The sequence below is a fragment of the Oncorhynchus mykiss genome, chromosome 18, assembly GCF_013265735.2.
Source record: "Oncorhynchus mykiss isolate Arlee chromosome 18, USDA_OmykA_1.1, whole genome shotgun sequence".
In the NCBI taxonomy this organism is placed as follows: Eukaryota; Metazoa; Chordata; class Actinopteri; order Salmoniformes; family Salmonidae; genus Oncorhynchus; species Oncorhynchus mykiss.
Genome location: NC_048582.1, coordinates 32904603 through 32924780, shown reverse-complemented (window position 1 = coordinate 32924780; position 20178 = coordinate 32904603). Strand labels below are relative to the sequence as shown.

Genomic DNA, 20178 nt, shown 5'->3' with positions numbered 1-20178 from the left:
ACCAACACTGACAGCCAATAGATGGAGGGACTGACAGATACCCTTGTGGGTTATGTAAGACCAACACTGACAGCCAATAGATGGAGGGACTGACAGATACCCTTGTGGGTTATGTAAGACCAACACTGACAGCCTATAGATGGAGGGACTGACAGATATCCTCGTGGGTTATGTAAGACCAACACTGACAGCCAATAGATGGAGGGACTGACAGATACCCTCGTGGGTTATGTAAGACCAACACTGACAGCCAATAGATGGAGGGACTGACAGATACCCTCGTGGGTTATGTAAGACCAACACTGACAGCCTATAGATGGAGGGACTGACAGATACCCTTGTGGGTTATGTAAGACCAACACTGACAGCCTATAGATGGAGGGACTGACAGCCTATAGATGGAGGGACTGACAGATACCCTCGTGGGTTATGTAAGACCAACACCGACAGCCAATAGATGGAGGGACTGACAGATACCCTCGTGGGTTATGTAAGACCAACACTGACAGCCTATAGATGGAGGGACTGACAGATACCCTCGTGGGTTATGTAAGACCAACACTGACAGCCTAGTCATACTTAGAAATGTAAAACATATTAAAAATGGACGCTGTATTCACAACAATCCAGCACCTATTACAGCCTGCGAAGTTGCCCGAGGCCGGCTGTTCTCTATGTATGTCACAAACACACTCTCACACACCCATACTGTGCAGTAAACCCCAGACCCTCATACAGCACACCTGCCCCACACACAAACAGCAGCTAAGCCTTGATCTTCTCATCTCTGTAGCATCTGTAGCACCGGGGGCTCCCGTCATGGAGGCTGGCTGGTTAGAAGAAGGCAGGAGAGGAGCTGGCTGGGAGGCTGGTGGTGCCCTGCTGGGGCCAGATTGCATGTTGCTAGTCTCCCAGCGTGGGGGTAACTGAGACGGGGAGGCCAGGTGGTAATGGGCGCAGCAGGGAGCAGCAGTAGGGTAGTAGGAGGGCTTCTCTATGGATAGTGGTGCTGCTGGTGATGCTGGATCAGGAGCTACGGTGTTGCATTGTTCCTGCTTCGCTGGCATCACATCTGTACAGTAGTCGTCTTTGATACTGCCTGTGTGTAAATGATCTCAGTCACTAGGAACACTAGGAAAGTCTCAGATATGGCTCTGGAGGACCCACACAGTGCCTTTAGGTATGATGTAGTGTATGAAGACCAATGGGACGGCTTTGGGATCCACCTTTCTTCAGATACTCCAGCCTCCGTCACGAGGCATTTTCAGTCCCTCACAGTCGTGCAATAGTAATAACATATTGGTAACATGGCAATAGACGAACACACCACAGTGATACCAGTATAAAAAGCTACGTGCTGCGGTAAAGCTCAGAGCCAGGATGGGAGATTTGGCTGCAAAAGCAGAACCATTAGGAGCACTGAAAGCATCAGCTCTCATAAAAAAAAACTCATACAGACTAGTCTAATGCATGGGACCTACTAATTGCCTTTTACCCAAACAAGAGACTAAGTTGTCTTAAAGTGGGAATCCAGTCTGTTGCATTACAGTAACTGCTATTATTAGCTACTCTGTGTGAAAAATTAAATAGATAACTATACGTACCGGTAGTTACTGTAGGTATAATTGAGGTTGTATTCCAGCTAGAAGGATCCTTTTTTGAGTTAGATATCTGTTGAGCTTGTGGGTGGTACATATTTATGACAGGAGATCTTGTAGTGTATGTTAATATGACATTGCCACCAATGCTCCTCATAGGACACATCACTGCACTCTATACTCCTCTGTAAACTGGTCATCTCTGTATACCAGTCGCAAGACCCACTGGTTGATGCTTATTTATAAAACCCTCTTAGGCCTCACTCCCCCCTATCTGAGATATCTACTGCAACCCTCCTCCTCCACATACAACACCCCGTTCTGCCAGTCACATTCTGTTAAAGGTCCCCAAAGTACAAATATCCCTGGGTCGCTCGTCTTTTCAGTTCGCTGCAGCTAGCGACTGGAACGAGCTGCAACAAACACTCAAACTGGACAGTTTTATCTCCATCTCTTCATTCAAAGACTCAATCGTGGACACTCTTATTGACAGTTGCTTTGTGTGAGGTATTGTTGTTTCTACCTTCTTGCCTTTTGTGCCGTTGTCTGTGCCCAATCATGTTTACCATGCTACCATGTTGTGCTGCTGCCATGTTGTGTTGCTACCAGGTTGTTGTCATGTGGTGTTGCTGTCATGCCATGATGTCCTCATAGGTCTCGATGTAGTGTTGTGGTGTCTCTCTTGTTGTGATGTGTGTTTTGTCCTATATTTTTATTATATTTATTTCTAATCCCATCCCCCGTCCCGCAGGAGGCCTTTTGACATTTGGTAGACTGTCATTGTAAATGAGAATTTGTTCGTCACTGACTTGCCTAGTTAAATAGAGGTTAAATCAAAATGAAATACAAATAAATAAACATACTTTTTATATTAGTAATATAACATGAAAGGCTGACTGAGTAGTAGTACTGCAGTACTGGACGCTGATGGCTTGGGTATGTTGCTGAGATGGATTGAGCAGGCTAGCTGGTGTTTCTGCTCTGCTAGCTAAATGCTGCTGAGTCACGCTATAGTCCACCAAGACCCATAAACTCTGTGTGTTTCCAACCAGAAACATGTGTTTGTACACTTACAACGGGACTATCAACTTCTATAGATTGTTCCACTACTGTCTTGAATCATCGGAAACAATAATTTAGCTATCAGCGATGTTCACTGCATGAGTATATGGGTGAGTTACGAAGGTGGTCTGAAAATGGATTTGCCACAGGAGAAGTTTGAAGTGAATTTCCAGATGGAGAGTCTACATTTCCAAACCCAATGCTGCCTCATATTAGCGCATAAATATATTGAAAAGTGCCTTAGAGGTTGTAAACATCTCTTGAGGTGAGGATTCTAAAAGGCGCTCTAACTCTTCTGGTGAGTTATCCGAAGGCACCATGAATCTACTGCAAGTGAAGGTAGACATCAGGCAACTTTGTCTTCCTGTCGACCTCTAACCCAAATAGGGTTAAAGGTCCATGTGGGACTGCTGGAGCACAAACAGTAAATCACGACAGAGAATGGTAATGCACTTACTGTAGGTTGCATAACGTATTGTTGATGAGGCATCCATGACGTACTCTGGACCTATGAAGGAGACATCAAATGAAACATCATTATTGACTTAAGGTTACCCATGCCACCTCTTTTCCCTTACAATCAACAGTGTGCAACAACTGGTTTTCCATTGTCACACTATTTCTCTGCATGCCGGTGCCTTTTCCTTTCCTGCGGTTTCCTCCATGCCAGGAAGTGGCGGGCGCGTTGAGGTGAGCCTTGGCCCGTTGAAAACACACAGTTCTTGAATTTGCAGAATTAGGCAGAATTAGGCACTAGCCAAGATGGCTCAACTGGGCTTGGCTCGACATCTCAAATATCAAATAACAAGAACCCACAAACTGACCCTGAACGAGAAAGACAACTCCTGCTCATGTGGGTCATTCAGTTCAACAGAATTCCTGCTATCGATAGTGAGAGAAGCCACAGTTGAATAAACTGACAATTTAGATTTACCGGAGAGGAGCATTAGACAACTTGTCAGAGACAAACAAGTCTACCCATTGATCCCTGGGAAAATGATTGGACTCAACAAAGACAAATAGATGCTAATCTTTTATAAGAACGCCAATCCTCTGAGCTCGTTAAAGCCCATGATTTGGAGCATGCCTAAACAAGTATGTTTTTTTTATTGAATAGCACAGAGCCACGCTTGTTTGTTACTTCCTCTCGATGTTTGATCTCAACCAACAGGAAGAAAACAGAGACGAGACAAAGCTTCGTTCCCTAATCGTCCATCTTTAGATTTTCCCATGCGACGACATCAACAAGATTCTAATTACATTGTAATTTCATTTCAAGACTGTGTTTTTCCATCTTTGACTAAGATTTTTGTAATTGTATTTTTTGTATTTGTTTTTTATCATTCTCATTAGATGCAGTAGTATTGGCAGCGGTGACTTAATAAGAAGCTGGTACATTGTGTGACAGACTGTTTTCCAGTGGTCTGGTCTGACGATGTATGTCTACCTCTGGCTGACCCTGCTCTGAGCTTGTGCTTCCATTAAGACAGAGAACACAGTAGGGAAGACTGTATGGCTAGACCAGGAAGTGGACTGGACTGTCCACAGTCATGTGACGAAGTAATCAAGATGTTTTCCCAGAGTACACAGTCCGAAGAAAGAAAGTTTACAATGAACATTTGTAAACTGTTACTAGATACAGTAAATAAATACAATTGGAAATGTAAAATACACAATTTAATAAACAATATATTCTGCATTAGGCCGATTTGATATAATAAGAGATTCTAAAAAATATGTGTGTACAACATTATTACTTTCTACCACATATGGCTGAAATCATATGAATGTTTTTCATTGTGGCCACTAATGATTCCTTTGTCTCATATGCTGTGGTTCCTGTCTGCTCTACTCTTTGTACTTGAGCAGAAGATGGAGGACTCACCTTGCCTGGCGCTGCTTGGCTGAAGGGCAATATTACAAGAAGCAGTGGTGGCCGATATTGAAACTGTGAGGATTAATATTCCTCAAAAGCCTGGCCATTGTTTTTGATAAATCAATTTGGGAAGCTTTCAGAACGCGGATTAGCGCCGCGCCCCATCCCCCTTCTCCCCCCAGTGCTGGACAGGAGTTTAAATCAGACGCCTCTGAAAGGCGAGCATGCCAACCTTCACCAACCGACCCCCTCCACTCTCTCATTCCTTCCCTCGCTTTCTCTCTCTGTCTTTCTCGCTCTCTCCGTCTTTCTCTCTTTTTCCATCTCTCTCCATCGCTCTCTCTTTCTTGCTCTCTCACTATCTATCGTTCCATCTCTCGCTCTCCCTGTCACTCTCCCTCTTTCTGCATTCTAATAAGGCTCAATGATAAACAGCGAGTGCTCTTGGGGGAAAGTGGAGGTGAACTGAACGGTGTCTCATCCCTTCTGCTTGTTGCAGTCAAACATCTGGAGGTCCGTGAAATTGTGGGCGTTTAGCAAAGGAAACGCTACTGACGTTTGGCACAGTTAATTTACCCCCTTACGTTACGCTCCGTTTCACATGGTTCCAGGGATCACCTGGGATGCAAAGTGAGGAACTCAGTTAGCAGGACAATTATGTCAAATGACTGTGGAAGGAATGACAGCTTAAAAAAGCTTTAAAAGCACAACAGGGTCAGGAAAGCAAAGGAGAAATGGTTTGTTTTTCCCAACACAAATTCCTAACGGACGTTGCTTTTCTCTCTGTTCCATCAGTCTCTTTCCTGCTCTTTTTCTGTTGAGCCATTCCATCTGTTGTGTTTTACCGCCTACAAAACAGATGTCATGCAGCATCGTCGGCAAACCAATGAGGAAAGCTCAGAAGTTCCAAATCTCTGAGAGCCCCTTGCTGTTTTCCAGCCCCCCAGGTTGCCCATCACCCACGCAGTCCCCAGCCGCCCCACGGCTATCTCCCTCTGGCTACACTCCAGTATACCACCCACCTGATATGTGGAGACGGGGGAAGCAGCGATGAAGGGCGTAATGGATGTCTGTGCGATCATGCGGTTGGTGGCGATACTGTAAGGCGAGGAGTAGAACCTGAGGGGAGAGAGGAAACAGAACAGAGAAAGGGAGGTCAGACACGGGTATTGGATGTACCTATACAATGCATCCAGAAAGTATTCAGACCCCTTGACTTGATCAAATCGTTTTTTTCCACCTCATCAATCTACACACAATACCCTATAATGACAAAGCAAAAATACGTTTTTGCAAATGTATAAAAAAATCTGAAACTGAAATATGACATTTGCATAAGTATTCAGATTTTTTACTTTGTTGAAGCACCTTTGGCAGCGATTACAGCCTCGGGTCTTCTTGAGTATGACGCTACAAGCTTGGAACACCTGTATTTGGGGAGTTTCTCCCATTCTCCTCTCAAGCTCTGTCAGGTTAGATGGGGAGTGTCATTGCACAGCTATTTTCAGGTCTCTCCAGAGATGTTTGATCGGTTTCAAGTCCCAGCTCTGGCTGGGATACCCAAGGACGTTTGGAGACTTGTCCCGAAGCCACTCCTGCGTTGTCTTGGCTGTGTGTTTAGGGTCTTTGTCCTGTTGAAAGGTGAACCTTCCCCCGTCTGAGGTCCTCTGAAGCAGGTTTTCATCAAGGATCTCTCTGTACTTTGCTCCGTTCATCTTTCCCTCGATCTGCCAGTCCCTGCCGCTGAAAAACATTCCCACAGCATGATGCTGCCACCACCATGCTTCACTGTATGGACGGTGCCTGGATTCCACCAGACGTGACGCTTGGCAATCAGGCGAACGAGTTGAATCTTGGTTTCATCAGACCAGAGAATCTTGTTTCTTTGAGAGTCCTTCAGGTGCCGTTTTGGTAAAATGTAAACGGGCCGTGATGTGCCTTTTACTGAGGAGTGGTTTCCGTCTGGCCACTCTACCATAACCTGATTGGTGGACTGCTGCAGAGATGGTTGTCCTTCTGGAAGGTTCTCCCATCACCACAGAGGAACTCTGGAGCTCTGTCAGAGTGACCATCGGGTTCTTGGTCACCTCCCTGACCGAGGCCCTTCTCCCCCGATTGCTCAGTTTGGCCGGGTGGCTAGCTCTAGGAAGAGTCTTAGTGGTTCCAAACTTCTTCCATTTAAGAATGATGGAGGCCACTGTGTTCTTGGGGACCTTCAATGCTGCAGAAATGTTTTGGTACCCTTCCCCTAGATCGGTGCCTCGACATAATCTTGTCTCGGAGCTCTAAGGACAAATCCTTCAACCTCATGGCTTGGTTTTGAACTGACATGCACTGGCAACTGTGGGACCTCATATACAGTTGAAGTCGGAAGTTTACATACACCTTAGCCAAATACCTTTAAACTCAGTTTTTCACAATTCCTGACATTTAATCCTAGTAAAAATGCCCTGTTTTAGGTCAGTTAGGATCAGCACTTTATTTGAAGAATGTGAAATGTCAGAATAATATTAGAGAGAATGATTTATTTCATCACATTCCCAGTGGGTCAGAAGTTTGCATACACTGAATTAGTATTTGGTAGCATTGCCTTTAAATTGTTTAACTTGGGTCAAACGTTTCAGGTAACCTTCCACAAGCTTCCCACAATAAGTTGGGTGAATTTTGGCCCATTCCTCCTGACAGAGCTGGTGTAACTGAGTCAGGTTTGTAGGCTCCTTGCTCGCACACGCCTTTTCAGTTCTGCCCAGTTCTGGCCACTCCAATACCTTGACTGTGTTGTCCTTAAGCCATTTTGCCACAACTTTGGAAGTATGCTTGGGGTCATTGTCCATTTGGAAGACCCATTTCCGACCAAGCTTTAATGTTTGATGTCTTGAGATGTTGCTTCAATATATCCACATAATTTTCCTGCCTCATGATGCCATCAATTTTGTGAAGTGCACCAGTCCCTCCTGCAGCAAAGTGTGACAGGTTAAAGGACAGGTTAAAGGAAATATTCATAGCCTGTTATACATTAAAAAGTATTAGTAAGTTTATAGTATGTGAGGATCGTAAAACATCTAAGGTTAAAAAGATGCATTCAGTATTAGTTGATAGAGATAGATAACATTCATATAATTGTGTTAATGTTAAAATCTGTCAAAGGGTACGAATTGTGAGTAATGTGTAAACGTTATATTGATTACTTTATTTTGTGGTGCCTAAAAGTGTTAATCTGTGATCTACGAAATGCTCTTAATCTATGAGCCGGAGATCGATTGCTCTGGTCTCCACCCATATTCCTGGGGAAATCGCTGTCTTTTCTCATTGAACTAAAAGTTGCATTGAGAAAACAATACCATATCACTCTCGTGATTATTTCTCCCCTGTTTTCAGGTACTTTATTGATGATAAAAAAATAGTCATTTAAATGTAATAACTCGCTAATGTTAAGAGTGTTTAAGGTGTGTCTTAGTAACATCTTGAGGAAGTTAGAGTTAAGTTTGAAGAGAGTAATATTAGCCCTGCTCGGTTGTAGCAAAGAATAGCATCGTACTGAGAATAGCTGACATTTTATGTCGATTGTGAATGAACATGTGCGTTGTTAATAAGATATTTTGCTGTGTTATTTGTATAATGGTTTTTCTGTTGTTTTGTAATGTGTTATTTTTGTGAACTGGATTGAACTAAAAGTTGCATTGAGAAAACAATACCATATCACTCTCGTGATTATTTCTCCCCTGTTTTCAGGGGCGTAACAAAAGCACCCCCACAACATGATGATGCCACCCCCGTGCTTCACGGTTGGGATGGTGTTCTTTGGCTTGCAAGCCTCCCACTTTTTCCTGTTATATTTTTGTTTCATCAGACCAGGGGACAGTATGATCTTTGTCCCCATGTGCAGTTGCAAACTGTAGTCTGGCTTTTTTTATGGCTGTTTTGGAGCAGTGGCTTCTTCCTTGCTGAGCAGCCTTTCAGGTTGTGTCGATATGGGACTCGTTTTACTGTGGATATAGATACTTTTGTACCTGTTTCCTCCAGCATCTTCATAAGGTCCTTTGCTGTTGTTCTGGGATTGATTTGCACTTTTCGCACCAAAGTACGTTAATCTCCTTCCTGAGCGGTATGACGGCTGCGTGGTCCCATGGTGTTTATACTTGTGCACTATTGTTTGTACAGATGAACATGGTACCTTCAGGGGAAATTGCTCCCAAGGATGAACCAGACTTGTGGAAGTCTACAATTTTTTCTCTGAGGTCTTGGCTGATATCTTTAGATTTTCCCATGATGTCAAGCAAAGAGGCACTGAGTTTGAAGGTAGGCCTTGAAATACATCTACAGGTACACCTCCAATTGACTCAAATAATGTAAATTAGCCTATCAGAAGCTTCTAAAGCCATGACATAATTTTCTGGAATTTTCCAAGCTATTAAAAGGCACAGTCGACTTAGTGTATGGAACCTTCTGACCCACTGGAATTGTGATACAGTGAATTATAAGTTAAATAATCTGTCTGTAAACAATTGTTGGAATAATTACTACTGTCATGCACAAAGTAGACGTCCTAACCGACATGGCAAAACTATAGTCTGTTAACAAGAAATTTGTGGAGTGGCTGAAAAATGAGTTTGAATGACTCCAACCTAAGAGTATGTAAACCTCCGACTTCAACTTTAAACAGGCCTGTCCAAATCATGTCCAATCAATTTGGAAACAGGATGCACCTGAGCTCAATTTCGAGTCTCATTGAAAAGGGTCTGAATTCTTCTGTAAATAAGGTATCTGTTTTTTATTTTGAATAAATCTGCTAAAAAAGTTTTCGCTTTGTCATTATGGGGTATTGTGTGTAGACTGATGAGTGGGGAAAACAATAATAAGGCTGTAATGTTACAAAATGTGGAAAAAGGGACGGGGTCTGAATACTCTCCGAATGCACCGTAGGTCTCCATGCATTACAACTGTCTACATTGAAATGTCAGGATGATCATGATTATTAAGGCGCCTATTAAGTGTTTATTAAGGGCTTACGTTTGGTTAATGAACTACTGTTTCAAAAAGCTGACTGGCAATTTACATACCCTTTCTACTAAGTAACAGAGAGATAGACACTAGTATGTGGGGGCATATTTGTGTGTTTATGCCTTAGGCTTTTTATGCAATAACCTCGAACAAAGTGCACATTTTTGTTTTTGCCCCTAGCACTAACACAGTTGATTGAACTCAAAAAATGAACTCATAATCAGGCCTATGATTTGAATCAGGTGTCTGAGTGCTAGGGGAAAACAACTCAAATGTGCACTCCTTCGGGTCCCCAGGACCAGGATTGGGAAACAGTCTAATGGAACCAAATGGCACTCGTATCCCTGGAGCCAGTCTCTGTCCACATACGGACAGGAATGTACCATACACAGAGACAATCTCTCTACTAAAAGACCTTTCAAGTCCCTTGATACATCCACACGTACACGCACAAGACACACACCCACCCCAGACACTACACACATCGTGGTCGATGCACAGATCCTCAATCACACAGACGGTATTTGAGGCCGAGCAGACAGAGCTTCCCACGTGAGGGTATAGCTCGTCGTTGTCTTTGTCTCAAATCAAACGCAAGGCAATATATTGTGTTCCGTCGGGCGCATAAAAGTTTCATTGAAGCGTCTTCTGGCTTCCCGATAGAAAAGTCTGGTTTTATCAGATCAAATTGAGCTTCGTGATCGTCTGAAAAAAGGGTTGTCGTGTGCTTCTGCCCCTAGCCTGGAGTATTAAGGCTATACAATGCTGACTGGCTTAGGCTGCTGGCCGACTTCAATCCACAGTGTTGGAAAAACTCAATGCATTTAAAAGAAGGCTATTCCAAAGTGTTGGGCTCTAGGGAAAAGAGGTGGTGGGCTACTTCATCATGTTGTGACGTTGATTCAGATCTACAACAGTCCTGGGTGTCATTTCTATCCGCTAGCTGGTTTTATACCACTCTCAGTTGTCCTCCTAGCTCAGTTGGTAGAGCAGGCGGTATAAGTTAATAGACCAATAATAAAAGAGCGTTTCAAACCTCTCTGCCAATAACTGCTAATTTTCAGGTTCTATATTCCTTCCATTAGGCCCCTTTTAGACCAGTCCCAGACAGTCCTAGCAAAATTCTTGCTTGACATTTGATTATTTCTAAAAAAAAAAAAGCGTTTGGCTTTTAAAAGTAGAACTATTGTCACAGACTAAAAGCCTTGAAGTAATCCCAACATACTGCAGACATATATTCTCCATGTACACTATATATACAAAAGTATGTGGTCAGTGACTTTCAACGTGGCAACGTCATAGGATGCCACCTTTCCAACAATCAGTTTGTCAAATTTCTGCCCTGCTACAGCTGCCCCTGTCAACTCTAAGTGCTGTTATTGTGAAGTGGAAATGTCTAGGAACAACAACGGCTCAGCAGCGAAGTGGTACTCACTACCGAGTTCCAAACTGCCATTGGAAGCAACGTCAGCACCAGAACTGTTCGTCTGGAGCTTCATGAAATGGGTTTCCATGGCCGAGCTGCCACACACAAGCCTAAGATCACCATAGACAATGCCAAGTGTTGGCTGGAGTGGTGTAAAGCTCGCTGCCATTGGACTCTGGAGCAGTGGAAACACATTCTCTGGAGTGATGAATCACGCTTCTCCATTAGGCAGTCCAACGGATGAATCTAGGTTTGGTGGATGCCAGGAGGACGCTACCTGCCCCAATGCATAGTGCCGACTGTAAAGTTTGGTGGAGAAGGAATAATGGTCTGTGGCTGTTTTTCATGGTTCGAGCCAGGTCACTTAGTTCCAGTGAAGGGAAATCTTAACACTACAGCATATAATGACATTCTAGACTATTCTGTGCTTCCAACTTTGTGGCAACAGTTTGGGGAAAGCCCTTTCCTGTTTCAGCATGACAATGCCCCCTTGCACAAAGTGAGGTCCATACAGAAAGGGTTTGTCAAGATCGGTGGGGAAGAACTTGACTGACCTACACAGAGCCCTGACCTCAACCCCATCTAACACCTTTGGGATGAATTAGAACACCGACTGTGAGCCAGGACTAATCGCCCAACATCAGTGCCCGACCTCACTAATGCTCTAGTGGCTGAATGGAAGCAAGTCCCCGCAGCAATGTTCCAACATCGAATGGAAAGCCTTCCCAGAAGAGTGGAAGCTGTTATAGCAGCAAAGGGGGGACCAACTCCGTATTAATGCCCATGATTTTGGAATGAGATGTTCGACGAGCAGGTGTCCACATACTTTTGGTCATGTAGTGTATGTCTACTAAGTGGTCAATGTGCTATTTTCTTTTATTTCTTTCCAGCCTCATAATCACAGCTTACTATTATGTTTCTAATATGCCCATCTAATGAGATTCTATTCATTCATCCAGTCTTATTCCAGAGTCATTGAGATAAACGCTTCGGGAAGCTGGGAGAAGCAGGGAGTGAGAGAGAAGCTTCCTGTCACAGACTGAGGACACATTGTGAGAGGATGGAACTCAAAGCTCTCCTTCCCTTCCTGTTACAGTACACAGGGAAAAATAGAACACTTTGCGAGGCCATTCATCTCCATTGCACCCCTTCGTACACAGGCACCGAAGGCGCGCGCACACACACACACACACACACACACACACACACACACACACACACACACACACACTCAGTCACAGACAAAGGGACGGGCACACATGCAGGCAACCAGGCATGAAATACACGCACGCACTAACACCTGAGAACATCACTCCATCTCTTATAGATTATTTGAAGTAAACAGTAACAAAGTGCACACACTACATGAATCAAGAGACAATCACATTGAACAAGTCGTACAGATTGCTCAGAGGGATGGACGGTGCCAGAGATGTACAGACTGACTCTTACCCGTTCTGCATAGCAGCAGGATCATATGTTAACTGCATACCAGTCTGCAACACAAGAGAGACACGTTACAGGTTAATCCTTGAATTTCAAGTCACAATAATGGACAGGATTTGACAGAGAGGAAGCAAACGGGATCTCAATACACTTTATGCATGTGGGACAACGATCGATGCCAGCTTTGAGAGAGAGAGGGAGTGAGACAGAGAGAAAGAAGTGACAGTGAGCGTATGCATGAAAGTGTGTGAGGCTCTTGTCTCTCTTCCTCTTTCTCCCACTCTCTCGTGTTCTTCCCCTCTCTCTCTTTCTCTCCCTGCAATCCGTCATCTGCATTCCCGAAGCCTTCTCTCCCGGATGAGGGCTAATCCCATTTCTTTAACACAGGAGGCTGCTGAGATTTCAGATTTCATCAGCACACTTTTTTATCTCCCCCTATCTCTCTCTCTCTCTCTCCCTCTCTGTCCCCCATCTCTCCCATACTCTCTTCCTCTCTCTCTCTATCCCCCTCTCTCCCTACCTCTCTCTCTTCCCCTCTCTCTCTCTATCCCCCTCTCTCCCTACCTTTCTCTCTCTATCCCCCTCTCTCCCTACATCTCTCTCTTCGCCTCTCTCTCTATCCCCCTCTCTACCTACCTCTCTCTCTTCCCCTCTCTCTCTCTATCCCCCTCTCTCCCTACCTCTCTCTCTATCCCCCTCTCTCCCTACATCTCTCTCTTCGCCTCTCTCTATCCCCCTCTCTACCTACCTCTCTCTCTTCCCCTTTCTCTCTCCATCCCCCTCTCTCCCTACCTCTCTCTCTCTTCCCCTCTCTCTCTCCATCTCCCTCTCTCCCTACCTCTATCTCTCTCCATCCCCCTCTCTCCCTCGTTCCTCTAGGAAGTTTGCGTGAGCTAAAAAGGAGGAATGACCCTCAGCAACTAGAGGGGATGGACCTCACCCACGTGAGTGAGGGGAAACAGAGATCCACATGAATCCCATAGCAGATGCATCAGCCCTGGGTGACACGGCCACTGTGGATGTGTGCGTGCGTGAGCATAACATTCACTAGGCCACTTAGTTTTGCTTTAACCACACAGATTGTAATGACTGAATGCTGTCTTCTTATAATATGCACCATTTATAATATTTACCATTTATAATATTTACCATTTATAATATTTACCATTTATAATATTTCCCATTTATAATATTCACCATTTATAATATTTACTATTTATAATATTTACTATTTATAATATTTACCATTTATAATATTCACCATTTATAATATTTACTATTTATAATATTTACTATTTATAATATTTACCATTTATAATATTCACCATTTATAATATTCACCATTTATAATATTTACTATTTATAATATTCACCATTTATAATATTCACCATTTATAATATTTACCATTTATAATATTCACCATTTATAATATTTACCATTTATAATATTTACCATTTATAATATTCACCATTTATAATATTTACCATGTATAATATTTACCATGTATAATATTTGTGTATGTGTGAGTTAAGTTCTGTTTGGTCCAGTACATGTGCCATCCCATTCAACAGTACAATGTCAATGTTTGTATCTCGGCCTTCTTTTTTCATTTGGAAAATAATAAACATATCATAAAAAAAATTAAACAGCAGTCCTGGGTGGGGTTCCTTCGTGTGAGTGTGTTTGAGTGTGAGAGTATGCGTGTTCGCATTTGAGAGAGTATCCGTATGTTTGAGTGTTGGCGGAGGAAGTGTGTGTGTGTGTGTGTGTCTGTGTGCGTGTGTGTGTGTGTGTGTGTGTGTGTGTGTGTGTGTGTGTGTGTGTTTATTTGAATGTATGCATGTACATATAGAGTATGTGCCTGTATGTTCCACTGACAGGAAGTGTGTGTGTGTGCCTTTATGTCTGTGTGTGTATTTGTCTACGTCTGTGTGCCTCTACGTGCTAATGGCCATCCCAGACCAGGCCAGCTGTCTGGTGAGGCTGATAAGTCCCGTGCGTAGTGCCCTTGCTTCCATGTGTTAATGAATTCCACACCATGGCTGCCTGGCTCACACAGACAATCCCCCATAAGGGTCGGCTGCATGGCCATGACTGATTATGCATGCTGTTGTCGAGTCAGGTACAAAGCGCGTGCACGCGAGAGAGAACGTGTGTAAGAAAGAGAAAAAGAAAGTGAGATGACGAGGAGAGAGAGAAAGAGAAAGAGAAGAAGTAAGAGTAAACAGAAAGAGAAGAAGAGAGAGTATACAGAAAGAGAAGAAGAGAGAGTAAACAGAAAGAGAAGAAGAGAGATTAAACAGAAAGAGAAGAAGAAAGAGTAAACAGAAAGAAAAGAGAGAGTAAACAGAAAGAGAAGAGAGAGTATACAGAAAGAGAAGAAGAGAGACTAAACAGAAAGAAGAGAGATTAAACAGAAAGAGAAGAAGAGAGAGTAAACAGAAAGAGAAGAAGAGAGAGTAAACAGAAAGAGAAGAAGAAAGATTAAACAGAAAGAGAAGAAGAGAGAGTAAACAGAAAGAGGAGAGAGTAAACAGAAAGAGGAGAGAGTAAACAGAAAGAGAAGAAGAGAGAGTAAACAGAAAGAGAAGAAGAGAGAGTAAACAGAAAGAGAAGAGAGAGTAAACAGAAAGAGAAGAAGAGAGTAAACAGAAAGAGAAGAAGAGAGAGTAAACAGAAAGAGAAGAAGAGAGTAAACAGAAAGAGAAGAAGAGAGAGTAAATAGAAAGAGAAGAGAGAGTAAGCAGAAAGAGAAGAAGAGAGAGTAAACAGAAAGAGAATAGAGAGTAAACAGAAAGAGAAGAAGAAATAGTAAACAGAAAGAGAAGAGAGAGTAAACAGAAAGAGAAGAAGAGAGAGTAAACAGAAAGAGAAGAGAGAGTAAACAGAAAGAGAAGAAGAGAGTAAACAGAAAGAGAAGAAGAGAGAGTAAACAGAAAGAGAAGAGAGAGTAAGCAGAAAGAGAAGAAGAGAGAGTAAACAGAAAGAGAAGAGAGAGTAAACAGAAAGAGAAGAAGAGAGTAAACAGAAAGAGAAGAAGAGAGAGTAAACAGAAAGAGAAGAAGAGAGAGTAAACAGAAAGAGAAGAAGATAGAGTACACAGTAGAGACAGTGAGAGTATGTGAGGAAGAAGAAGTGAGAGTATGTGAGGAAGAAGAAGTGAGAGTATGTGAGGAAGAAGAAGTGAGAGTATGTGAGGAAGAAGAAGTGAGAGTATACACTGAGTATACAAAACATTAGGAACACATTCCTAATATTTAGTTGCACCCCCTTTTGCCCTCAATTCATCAGGACATGGACTCACAGAGGTGTGGAAAGCGTTCCACAGGGAGGCTGGCCCATGTTGACTCCAATGCTTCCCACAGTTCCCACAAATTCACTGGATGTCATTTGGGTGGTGGACCATTCTTGATTCACACGGGAAACTGTTGAGCATGTACTACCATACCACCTTATATTTGTCTTTCCCATTCACCCTCTGAATGGCACACATACACAATCCATGTCTCAAGGCTTAACGATCCTTCTTTAACCCGTCTTCTCCACGTCATCTACACTGATTGAAGTTGATTTAACAAGTGACATCAATAAGGGATCATATCTTTCACCTGGATTTCACCTGGATTCACCAGTCTATGTCATGGAAAGAGCAGGTGTTCCTAATGTTTTGTTCACTCAGTGTATGTCTAGGACAGGAATGTGGAGCATGTGAATGAGAGACAGAGGGAGGAAGTGTGTGAGAGTGTGTGTGTATACTGTAGTACAGTATGTGGGTGTGACAGAAAGCCAGCTGGAAGAATGCCTGTACTGGACGTCCACAGGAAACCCCACCCATGGTGTCCGGCTGTAGGACACACACCCTCTCTCTCAAAAACATCTGTCAGGCTTTCTTTCACACGGGAGAACCCCGTGGTTTTTCACATATGAATACTTTCCCCAAGAGAAAGCACTTGCGCTAGTGTGACTTTGTGAGACTACCTGTGTGTGTGTGTGTTAACGATTTAATCATTAAGGGTGTGTGTGTATGAGTGTATGTCATGTGTGTGTGTGTGAGTGAGCATGTGTGACTCCTACAGAGTAGGATCTCGCGTGTGTGTGTGTGTGTAAGCGCACATCATTTGAAAGATGTGACATGCTTGAGAGAGCATTTGCATGCCTCATAGTCACTTAGATGAAAACAGACTTCTGACCTCTTTTCTACTCCTGACTAATCACGCCACAATGCGGTTGCTTGCTGCTCTACTAGACCCCTGATGTGTTCTGGGAGTTTGGCTGACTTCAAAAAGGGGATAGATGGAGAACGTAGCAAATGGCGTGCGCCGGGAGGCCTTCTTCCTCTGGCCGCGGAACAGGAGGCCCTCTTCCTCTGGCCGCGGAACGGGAGGCCCTCTTCCTCTGGCCGCGGAACGGGAGGCCCTCTTCCTCTGGCCGCGGAAAGGGAGGCCCTATTCCTCTGGCCGCGGAATGGGAGGCCCTCTTCCTCTGGCCACGGAACGGGAGGCCCTCTTCATCTGGCCATGGAATGGGAGGCCCTCTTCATCTGGCCACGGAACGGGAGGCCCTCTTCCTCTGGCCACGGAACGGGAGGCCCTCTTCATCTGGCCACGGAACGGGAGGCCCTCTTCCTCTGGCCACGGAACGGGAGGTCCTTGGTGAAGGACCGGAGAACGTCTGATAAACAGACTCACATGTGATGCCTATCTCCAGACCCTGGCTGTGCTGCTGATCAATGACTGTGGGGGCATCGCTGACACACACACACACACAAAGGTACGAACAAATGTAAGCAAACACACATGTGCATATGTACGTATGTGCAAGCACTCTCTCACACACACAGACGTCTTCACCAGCCTCTCAATCATGTCCTTAACCATAGCAAGGCGAAGAAAGGAGGGAGGGAAGGAGGGAGGAAATGGGGGAGACAAGGGAGGAGAGATGTAAAACTCATCCGATCTGATGAGCCTGAGGCTACAGGAGGGCCTTTTTGCAGAGATAAAAACACAAATCATGTCGTTAATCTGCATGTGAGATGCAAGCAGTTTAATCTAAGGACTGTTACTGTGTGGGGGTTGAGGTAGAAAAGATGAGAGAGAGGGAGGAGAGATGAGAGAGGTAGGAGAGGGAGGAGAGATGAGAGAGAGGTAGGAGAGGGATGAGAGAGGTAGGAGAGGGATGAGAGATGAGAGAGAGGTAGGAGAGGGAGGAGAGATGAGAGAGAGGGAGGAGAGGGAGGAGAGATGATAGAGAAGGAGGAGAGATGAGAGAGAAGGAGGAGAGGGAGATGAGAGAGAGGGAGGGAGGAGAGATGAGAGGTAGGAGAGATGAGAGAGAGGTAGGAGAGGGAGGAGAGATGAGAGAGAAGGAGTGGGAGAAGAGATGAGAGAAGGAGGAGAGGGAGAAGAGATGAGAGAAGGAGGAGAGGGAGGAGAGATAAGAGAGGTAGGAGAGATGAGAGAGAGGTAGGAGAGATGAGAGAGGGAGGAGAGGGAGGATAGATGAGAGAGAAGGAGGAGAGATGAGAGAGAAGGAGGAGAGGGAGAAGAGATGAGAGAGAGGTAGGAGAGGGAGGAGAGATGAGAGAGAGGGAGGAGTGGGAGGAGAGATGAGAGAGAGGGAGGAGTGGGAGGAGAGATGAGAGAGAGGTAGGAGAGGGAGGAGAGATGAGAGAGAGGTAGGAGAGGGAGGAGAGATGAGAGAGAGTTAGGAGAGGGAGGAGAGATGAGAGAGAAGGAGGAGAGGGAGAAAGATGAGAGAGGGGGAGGAGAGATGAGAGGGGGAGGAGATGAGAGGGGGAGGAGAGGGAGAAGAGATGAGAGAGAAGGAGGAGAGGGAGAAGAGATGAGAGAGGGTGAGGAGAGATGAGAGGGAGGGAGGGAGGGGGAGGAGAGATGAGAGAGGGAGGAGAGATGAGAGAGAGGGAGGAGAGAGTGGGTCAGGACAGAGAGATGAGAGAGAGGGAGGAGAGAGGGGTCAGGACAGAGAGATGAGAGAGAGGGGGTCAGGACAGAGAGATGAGAGAGAGGGAGGAGAGAGGGGGTCAGGCCAGAGAGATGAGAGAGAGGGAGGAGAGAGGGGGTCAGGAAAAAGAGATGAGAGAGAGAGAGGAGAGAGGGGGTCAGGAAGGAGAGATGAAAGAGAGGGAGGAGAGAGGGGGTCAGGACAGAGAGATGAGAGAGAGGGAGAAGAGAGGGGGTAAGGAAGGAGAGATGAGAGAGAGAGGGAGGAGAGAGGGGGTCAGGAAAAAGAGATGAGAGAGAGAGAGGAGAGAGGGGGTCAGGAAGGAGAGATGAAAGAGAGGGAGGAGAGAGGGGTCAGGACAGAGAGATGAGAGAGAGGGGGTCAGGACAGAGAGATGAGAGAGAGGGAGGAGAGAGGGGGTCAGGCCAGAGAGATGAGAGAGAGGGAGGAGAGAGGGGGTCAGGAAGGAGAGATGAGAGAGAGAGGGAGGAGAGAGGGGGTCAGGAAGGAGAGATGAAAGAGAGGGAGGAGAAAGGGGGTCGGAGGGAGGAGAGAGGGGTCAGGAAGGAGAGATGAGAGAGAGGGAGGAGAGAGGGGGGGGAGGACAGAGAGATGAGAGAGAGGGAGGAGAGAGGGGGTCAGGAAGGAGAGATGAGAGAGAGGGATGAGAGAGGGGGTCAGGACAGAGAGATGAGAGAGAGGGAGGAGAGAGGGGGTCAGGAAGGAGAGATGAGAGAGAGGGTGGAGAGAGGGGGTCAGGAAGGAGAGATGAGAGAGAGGGATAAGAGAGTGGGTCAGGACAGAGAGATGAGAGAGAGGGAGGAGAGAGTGGGTATAAACAGAGCGATGAGAGAGAGGGAGGAGAGAGTGGTTCAGGACAGAGAGATGAGAGAGAGGGAGGAGAGAGTGGGTCAGGACAGAGAGATAAGAGAGAGGGAGGAGAGAGGGGGTCAGGACAGAGAGATGAGAGAGAGGGAGGAGAGAGGGGTCAGGAAGGAGAGATGAGAGAGTGGGAGGAGAGAGGGGTCAGGAAGGAGAGATGAGAGAGAGGGAGGAGAGAGGGGGTGAGGACAGAGAGATGAGAGAGAGGGAGGAGAGAGGGGGTCAGGAAGGAGAGATGAGAGAGAGGGAGAAGAGAGGGGGTCAGGAAGGAGAGATGAGAGATAGGGAGGAGAGAGTGGGTCAGGAAGGAGAGATGAGAGTGAGGGAGGAGAGAGGGGGTCAGGAAGGAGAGATGAGAGATAGGGAGGAGAGAGGGGGTCAGGACAGAGAGATGAGAGAGAGGGAGGAGAGAGGGGGTCAGGAAGGAGAGATGAGAGAGAGAGGGAGGAGAGAGGGGGTCAGGAAGGAGAGATGAAAGAGAGGGAGGAGAAAGGGGGTCAGGAAGGAGAGATGAGAGAGAGAGGGAGGAGAGAGGGGGTCAGGAAGGAGAGATGAAAGAGAGGGAGGAGAAAGGGGGTCGGAGGGAGGAGAGAGGGGTCAGGAAGGAGAGATGAGAGAGAGGGAGGAGAGAGGGGGTGAGGACAGAGAGATGAGAGAGAGGGAGGAGAGAGGGGGTCAGGAAGGAGAGATGAGAGAGAGGGAGGAGAGAGGGGGTCAGGACAGAGAGATGAGAGAGAGGGAGGAGAGAGGGGGTCAGGAAGGAGAGATGAGAGAGAGGGTGGAGAGAGGGGGTCAGGAAGGAGAGATGAGAGAGAGGGATAAGAGAGTGGGTCAGGACAGAGAGATGAGAGAGAGGGAGGAGAGAGTGGGTATAAACAGAGCGATGAGAGAGAGGGAGGAGAGAGTGGGTCAGGACAGAGAGATG

General features: G+C 45.5%; 1 protein-coding gene across 2 annotated transcripts in view; it reads right to left on the bottom strand.

Annotated features, from left to right (window-relative positions):
• Positions 1–20178, bottom strand: part of LOC110496032 (RNA binding motif, single stranded interacting protein) — a 238710-nt gene that overhangs the window by 34278 nt on the left and 184254 nt on the right. For both annotated transcript variants that reach the window (XM_036952519.1, XM_036952520.1), the window contains 3 exons: positions 12416–12459; positions 5559–5655; positions 3118–3168 (listed from right to left, as the gene is read on the bottom strand). In XM_036952519.1, the coding sequence (XP_036808414.1) occupies positions 3118–3168; positions 5559–5655; positions 12416–12459 (192 nt within the window). The remainder of the gene's footprint in view (positions 1–3117; positions 3169–5558; positions 5656–12415; positions 12460–20178) is intronic.